General features: G+C 41.5%; 1 protein-coding gene across 1 annotated transcript; it reads left to right on the forward strand.

Moving 5' to 3' along the window:
• The first annotated feature begins 1,241 nt into the window (after nucleotides 1-1,241).
• LOC147082099 (putative G protein-coupled receptor 139) lies at nucleotides 1,242-6,742 on the forward strand. The gene is made up of 2 exons (XM_085980450.1): nucleotides 1,242-1,511; nucleotides 2,256-6,742. The coding sequence occupies exons 1-2, from the start codon at nucleotides 1,442-1,444 to the stop codon at nucleotides 3,212-3,214; spliced, it is 1,029 nt and encodes a 342-aa protein (XP_085836576.1). The 5' UTR covers nucleotides 1,242-1,441; the 3' UTR covers nucleotides 3,215-6,742.
• The last annotated feature ends 847 nt before the right edge of the window (nucleotides 6,743-7,589 follow it).

Below are 7,589 nucleotides of genomic sequence, written 5' to 3' on the forward strand. Positions count from 1 at the left end.
AGCATACCACCAGTAACGCTGGAGTAGGGTCAGCACCAGTGATGTTAGAGTAGGGTCACCGCCATTAATGTTCGAGTGGAGTCACCTCCAGTAATGTTAGATTATGGTCACCATCAGTAACGTTAGAGTAGGGTCATCACCAGTAATGTTAGAGTAGGGTCACCGGCAGTAATGTTACACTCGGATCATCACCAGTAATGTTAGCATAGGGTCACCATCAGTAACGTTCGAGTAGGGCCAGCACCTCTCACTTTAGAGATTAGTCATCACTGGTCAGGTGAGGGTTGGCTTTCCACCAGTAATATTAGTGTAGGGTCACCACCAATAGTTTTGGAGTTAAGCTACCATCAGTGATTTTAGAGAGGAGTCACCACCAGTAATGTTAGAGAGGAGTCACCACCAGTATTGTTAGTGTAGGGTCACCAGCAGTAATGTTAGATTAGTGTCCCCACCAGTAATGATAGTGTATAGACAACACCAGAAATGTTAGAATAGGGTCTCAACAAATAAGGTTAGAGTATGGTCACCACCAGTAAAGTTACAGTATGGTCACCATCAGTAATGTTAGATTAGAGTTACCACCAGTAATGGTACTGTAGTGTCACCACCAATAATGTTAGAGTACAGTTACCACCAGTTATGTTAGCGTAGGGTCACCACCAGTAATGTTAAAGTAGGGTCACCGGCAGTTTTGTTAGTGTCGGGTCACCAGCAGTAACGTTAAAGTAGGGCCAACACCAGTAATGTTAGAGTAGAGTCACCACCAATAATGTTAGAGTAGCGTCTTTACCAGTAATATTAGTGTTATATCATCATTAGTAATACTAGCGTATCGTCACCACCTATAATAGTAATGATAGAGTAGAGTCACCAACAGTAATATTAGAGTTGTGTCACGACCAGTAATGTTAGAGTAGGGTCACCAACAGTAATATTAGAGTTGTGTCACCACCAGTAATGTTAGAGTAGGGTCACCACCAGAAATGTTATTGTAATGTCTCCACCAGTAATGCTAGAGCCGATTCATCATCAGCCATTATAACAGTAAAAAACAAACTTTAATTATGTGCTGGATGAGTGAAGATTTCACCGAATTAATTTGAGACTCCAAGATCCTAACGCAATGTCCGTGAGGATGGTCCCTGTAGGGATCACGAGGCATGCACAGAGCACATTCCCGCTGTTATTACTTTCCGTTCATTGATTTTAATGGGCGGAGTTTCATGGACTGAGCTGTTCAATTTCCCCATTGGCGGCCCGGGCGCACTGAAGATATAATCGCCCCTTGTTTGTTAAGTGACTGAGAATGAAGACACTTATTGTGTAACCAGATTACCTCATCGGCACGGATTGTTCTATAAATTGGGAGCATTTACTGACTTCAGATGTACTGCAGACGAAATCGTACAGCTGGGCAGAATCCACACAAATCGTCAAACAAATGGCACGGCCAGCAATTCTACAGATAAGGGACATTTATTACTATATTCTCGCAGCCTTCGGTGTTCCCGGTAAGTCAATGTCTCTTGTTGCCTAATAGCTGTTGACGATCTCACTTTAATGATTATGTAACAGATTCCGATAATATCCTCATTGCAGAGACCGGGATAAGCAATGAATATAATGCGGGAATGGCAGAGGTCCGCGCAGCCGCTGAGGCACTGTTCTCCTCGGTAGGTGGTTTGCACCGGGAGCTCAGTATTCCTCCCTATACTGAGGGAGGGCGAGGCTGATTCCCCGGCACCTCCAAAAGCTCATAATTCATTAACGAAAGTTTTGTTCAGTGCCCATAGTAATCTCCTCATTTGTACCGTTCTTCCCTATCTAAATTAAGTTGATAATTCCTCGGACTGCAGACACCTCCACAAAACAGGGGACTTTGAACAATATTTTGAGAAATAATTGCAGCTCGGTAAGGTGTTCCCATCCTCTCGGCAGCGGTTAGACATAAATTGAAAGCTTTTGTCTCAGCTGAATATTTTATTTGAATTATATCTTTCCATTAATTGCCGTGGAATAAAATTTAATACGTGACTGAAGTTTGCTGGAGGGACGGTGGATTTTCACTTCCTCTATTTTGAATGTTCAATGATTTCATTACTTTAAATAAAATGTTGAGGACACTCGCTTATATTAATGAGAATAATCAGTGTCTATGACCCTAAGTAGGGTCCGATCTGAACCTTTCCCCACAATAACCTGTGAGATGTATCCGAGTGTCCCCATTACTGATCTCTTCTCCCTCTTTCTCACAGCGAACCTACTGACAATCGTGATTCTCTCCCGAGGAAACTGCGGCCTTTCCAAGTGTATCTCTGTCTACATGGTGGCCATGGCAACAGCTGATCTACTGGTCATGATCATCAATATATTTGTGAACCGCATTTTACGTTATCACTTGCCACATCCATTCCTGTACTACACTGTCGTTTGTAAGATCATTATGTACGTGCAATGTGTCGCCCTGTATGTGTCGGTGTGGTTTACAGTCTCGTTCACATTTGACCGATTTGTAGCTATATGTACTGAGAAGTTAAAAACCAAGTATTGCACAGTGAGAACTGCGGCCGCGGTTATAACAACGGTATCTGTCCTGATCTGTTTACAGAGCCTCCCTTTTTGTTTTGCATATGAATCTGATCAAGTCATTAACAATGTTCCCTCGGGTTGCCGCTCCAGAGTGGCGTTTTTTTCTTCGCCTTTAGGTGTGGCGTTTTCCTGGTTACAAAGCATTTGTTTTGCTTCGTTTGCCTTTGCTTTGATATTACTTTTTAATGGTTTGACAGTCAGACGTATTTTAGTGGTCAGTAGAGCCCGCAGGGGTCTCCGGGGTCACAGCAGTGAGAATCAGAGCGATCCAGAGATGGAGAACCGAAGGAAATCCATCACTTTACTGTTCAGTGTATCGGGAAGTTTTATACTGTTGTGGCTGACAAATGTCGTTAGTTTTATAACTACCAGACTGACAAGCACCGTGCATTACAAAGGCGATTATGCAGCCCCTGCCTATGTTGCCACTGAAACCGGATATATGCTTTTGTATTTGAGTTCCTGTACAAACACGTGCATTCATGCAGCAACTCAAACTAAATTCAGGGAAGAGCTGAAGCAGGTGATGAAAATTCCTTGGACATTTATTGGTAAAAGAATGAAATGTAAAATCAAAGCTTCCTGTCCTAACAAGAGTTCAATTACAAACTGCAATCTATTGTAGAATAGCCATCTGTCCGTTAGGACGAAAATCGTTTGTTGTTGTGCGAATGAACAGGTAACAGAAAACATTTCTCCCACTTTATGCCTTGTGTTTGATGTCTGCTGCTCTGCTCGGGTGAACATAATCCAGTTCTCATAAAACAGCGCACTTCCCGCTCAAGGTTCAAAGAGAACACTCATGATTGAACTTCAGCTGTGGAGTAGAACATGTAGGCGTCAGCTTTAACTGACACACACCGCAGGCAAAGGAAAGAGTCGCCACAGTTTAATTAATATATAAAGTTTCCGCGCTGTGTACCCACCCGTAGGGACATCGGAAATGCTGGTTTCAGGCATGCACAGCGCACGCGATCAAAACCAATAGATCTGTCAAGAATGGTCTTGACAGATCCTCCGGCTGCCCTGGAGAAGGGCCTCTGCGGGCGGATAGTTCCGCTTCTTGGAGACCCTCCGCCCGCAGAAAACCCTTATAATTCTTACGCCTGATAAAAGCAGGAGTAAAGCCTGCTTTTACAAGAGTAAGCGTTGAAAAAATAAAACAAAAATATTTCACTGATTTATCATTACAAATACAAAAAAAAGGAAACGTTATTTTAGCCAAATAAAAAACTTCCGTTATTTTTAACAAAATATAAAATTTTTGTTTAAAATACATAATTTATTGTTATTTCAAGTCATTTAAAAAATATGATTTTTTAAAATGTATTTAAAGTTTTACTATGTTTTTGGGATGATCTCCAGTCATATATTTGACATGTCTTCCGGTAATGTTTATGAAGGGATACTCCCTTCTTTGATTGTCTCCCCATGGCCCATGTAATCGCAGGGACACTGCAAACTACATGCGTCTAAGGGATAGGTGGGTCCTGCGCATTTGGAGTTTGGAGAGGCCACGGAGCGGAAGCGTGTGCGTCCCGGTAGCACTCAGCTAAGGGCGTAGATGTTTCCAGATCGCAGACCTCCGCCCGTGGGAGGCCTGCGATCGGAAAATACGGGTGTTACAATGGTGGATATTTGTAATCCTGTAATTTCGGTGTGAATGTTGCAGGCGCTGGTCTCCCCGTCAGAATCCGCCCCCTGTGTCTCCTGGACCAATAGAACGGGCCCCTGCCTCCTGATCAGTGTCTAATGCTGGAGACAGTAGGAACTTGACTCGTCAATGTGACATTAGCCATCATTGTTCAAAGATATTTACTTGAAATCTCAATTGTTCATCACAATGTTGGAATTTTATAACAGGGGCACAGTCCATAAGTTCCAACCAGTCCTTGTCGGCGTTTACACTCCACCCCAGTAATTAGTTCTATCCAATTTACCCAACCGGTGTCAGCATCACTTCAACCTATTGTTACTCATTCATCTATATACATTAAACTTCAATACTGACATAATTTCTGCCTCCGTTATTTCCAGTCTCACAACTCACCGTGTAAAGTGGTTCCTACTACCTTTTGTTCTAAATCTCTAACATATATTGCACCGGATATTCAGATCCCTATGGGTCTGTAGCCGCCGTGGAAGCACCTGTAGGGACATCGGAAATACCGGTTTCAGGCATGCACAGCGCATGCGCTGAAAACCGGCAATTCCGATCTGCCAAGGATTCTCTTGACAGATCCTCTGCCTGCCCTGTAAAATGGCATCCGCGGGCAGAGAATTCCGCTTTCTGGAGACCCTCCGCCCACAGAAAACCTTTAGATTTCTGAATCTTGATAAAAGCAGGCGAAAGGCCTGCTTTTACCAGGAAAAGAGTTGAAATGTTTTTTTCACTCATTAATCATTTAAAAATACTTTTGAAAGAAGTAAGTTTATTGTTAGCCCCATAAAAAACTTTATTTTTTTCAAAAAATAAATGTTTGTTTAAAATATTTAATTTATTGCAATTTCAACTTAGTTTAAAAAGGGGATGGTGTTTTTAAATGCATTTAAAGCTTTACTGTGTTTTTGGGGTGATCTCCATTCATGTTTTTGACAGGTCTATCTGTCAAGTGCATCAAGTGAGATTCCCTTCTTCTATTGGCTGGCCTGGCCCACTTGATCCCAGGGACGATTGCGAACTTCCTGCGCCTCTGAGATAGGTGGGCCCTGCACGCTTGGTGTTTGGAGAGGCCCAGGATTGGAAGTGTAGGCGCCTTGGGATCCCTCAGGTAAGTTCGTAGATATTTACTGATCGGAGTGTTCCGCACGCAGGTGGCCTCCGATCAGGAAAAATGTATCTCTGGCCGTTAGCTCTTGATCCTCAACTAATGGAAGCAGTCTGTTTCTATGTATACATTTAAAGCCCTTCTTAACTTAAATCACCTGGGTACCATTCGCCGAGATACATCAATCTGCTATCAAATCACAATCTAGTGAAAGTCAGGTAAGTGTAGTTAAGATGGATAATTGTTCACTTTTTATTGGAAATGGCTGTGTCCTTGTTTATACTGAACAATGAGAAGAATGTATTTGATAGCTTGGTCACTATCCGAAACATCAGGACCATGCAGGGGGAGATTCTAATCAAACACCCCAACACACCTGGTCCTTCGATATGATAGCCAGATATCAAAGGGTTGACTTGTATTCAATTTCTCGCATGGCATAATCTTTGGAATCGCTGAGTGTGCAGAAGTGACATGTCGTGCATAAACCAAATAGCAGGTGATATGCTTGATGAAGAATGGATCCCAAGGCATGGTCAGTCACGTTGATGACACCAGTACATGACGTGGCTGATGTGGCTCTGGTGAGCGAGAGTATATGTAAAATCAAGGTGCAGCTTTCTGTACCATAGAATAGGTCGAGATAGATATATGATGTTGATGAAAAATTGTTTAGTGTTGACCTTAAATATGTTCACGCCAACAAAGGGAGCATTGTAAGGAAATGGTTAATCAGACCATCCGAAATTCTTCTAATGCTATACTGTATTGGTTTGTCTACCTACTGTAGTAATGTTAACCATTAGTCTCTTCCCGTTATGCAGTGAAGTATAAATCTGCGTCAAGTACCACTGGGCTATTGGGCCAGCACTGACGCTGCAGCAATGGCCAGTTTCAGGATGAAGTCATAAGCGATTTAATTAAACTCATGACATTGAAAACAGATTAATCAATTTCAGGGACCTTTAAACATTTGCTAACGGTGAGGGAAGACACTTCTGCAAAGGAAAACATCCGGGCAATCCATCACCATTTCCAATTAGTACAATAGATACAGAAACAAAGACAGACTTACTACTAAATATATCAATTGGTACAATTCGAATATTATCGAAGAAGAGTAAAACTATCGATCATATGTCAATTAAATTAGCTTTAGATGGATTTTTATTTAAAATGTGATATAATCTTGTAAGGCAGGATTGTTTGGCTTGGCAAGTACAGGGAATGAGAAAAATGCATGAAAACTGGCAGTTTTAATGAATATTTGGTTTGGTAGAAGCCTAAGAAGCTCACCACCCAACCAATATCAGGTGTGGTGCTAATTCCTGAAGTTTAATTGTATACTTAAATACTATTGCATTCAATATGTGCTTAATAAATCTATAGCAACTCACACCAATGTTCAAGAGTCTTATTGAAAACATTACACTAATCCCTTTGTAATTTAATTGTGAATGGGCTCCATTTACTAACTGTGATTAAGAGTCCACTTTAGCCGTCACTGTAAGGTTCCACTTGACGTTGACATTCTCCAAAAGCCAAAATACAATGGTTTCAGGTCCCCGTGGAGCCTGCGCTCGGCCAATTCGGATGACATCCAACTTCTGGGGAATATGCTCATCAGTTGCGGACATTTCTGTGTAAGAAGCATATTCTCATTCATCTCGATTCAGACGACCCACAATATTGAAGGCAGGAGTCAGGCAGCAGGCAGATATTTTAGTTCCAACTGCATCCAAATACAATCGTTAATACGGAAAATATAATTAAAGTGCTGGTGGTGTAGTCAACTATATTTCAACAGATTCAGTGGTTTACATTATATATTAATTCAAAATCTAACAGCCTATGTCTTCGGCCAATCAAGCACATCATCCAAACTCAATAGGTAAATTAGAAAGGACAGGCAAGAATAATTAACCATTACATTAACGGGTCACATTCAATCTGATGTGGTTGTGATTCCCCGTCACCTGTTTATAATTAAAACGTTGTTATACTCCATTTGAGCTTTTCGATTTCTAATTAAACTGTTAGAGTTTCCCTGACATTCCATGCCCTCTATTTGTTATTAACCAATAACTGTGTTCCCCTGTCAAGTAAATCCATATACATGGTTACTATGTTCCATGCACCCCAATTTCTAATTAAACAATTACTGTGTTTCCGTGACATTCCCATCTCCGCTATTTCTAAATAAACAGTTACTGTCTTCCCAGTCCCATACTT

The sequence above is a fragment of the Somniosus microcephalus genome, unplaced genomic scaffold (assembly GCF_052327205.1).
Source record: "Somniosus microcephalus isolate GS21.2 unplaced genomic scaffold, FLI_Smic_1.0 scaffold176, whole genome shotgun sequence".
NCBI lineage: Eukaryota > Metazoa > Chordata > Chondrichthyes > Squaliformes > Somniosidae > Somniosus > Somniosus microcephalus.

Coding starts and splice junctions, on each gene's coding strand:
- LOC147082099 (XM_085980450.1), top strand. CDS start 1,442: ATGGCACGGCCAGCAATTCTACAGATAAGGGACATTTATTACTATATT. Junction 1,512..2,255: donor CGCAGCCTTCGGTGTTCCCG/GTAAGTCAATGT, acceptor TCTTTCTCACAG/CGAACCTACTGACAATCGTG.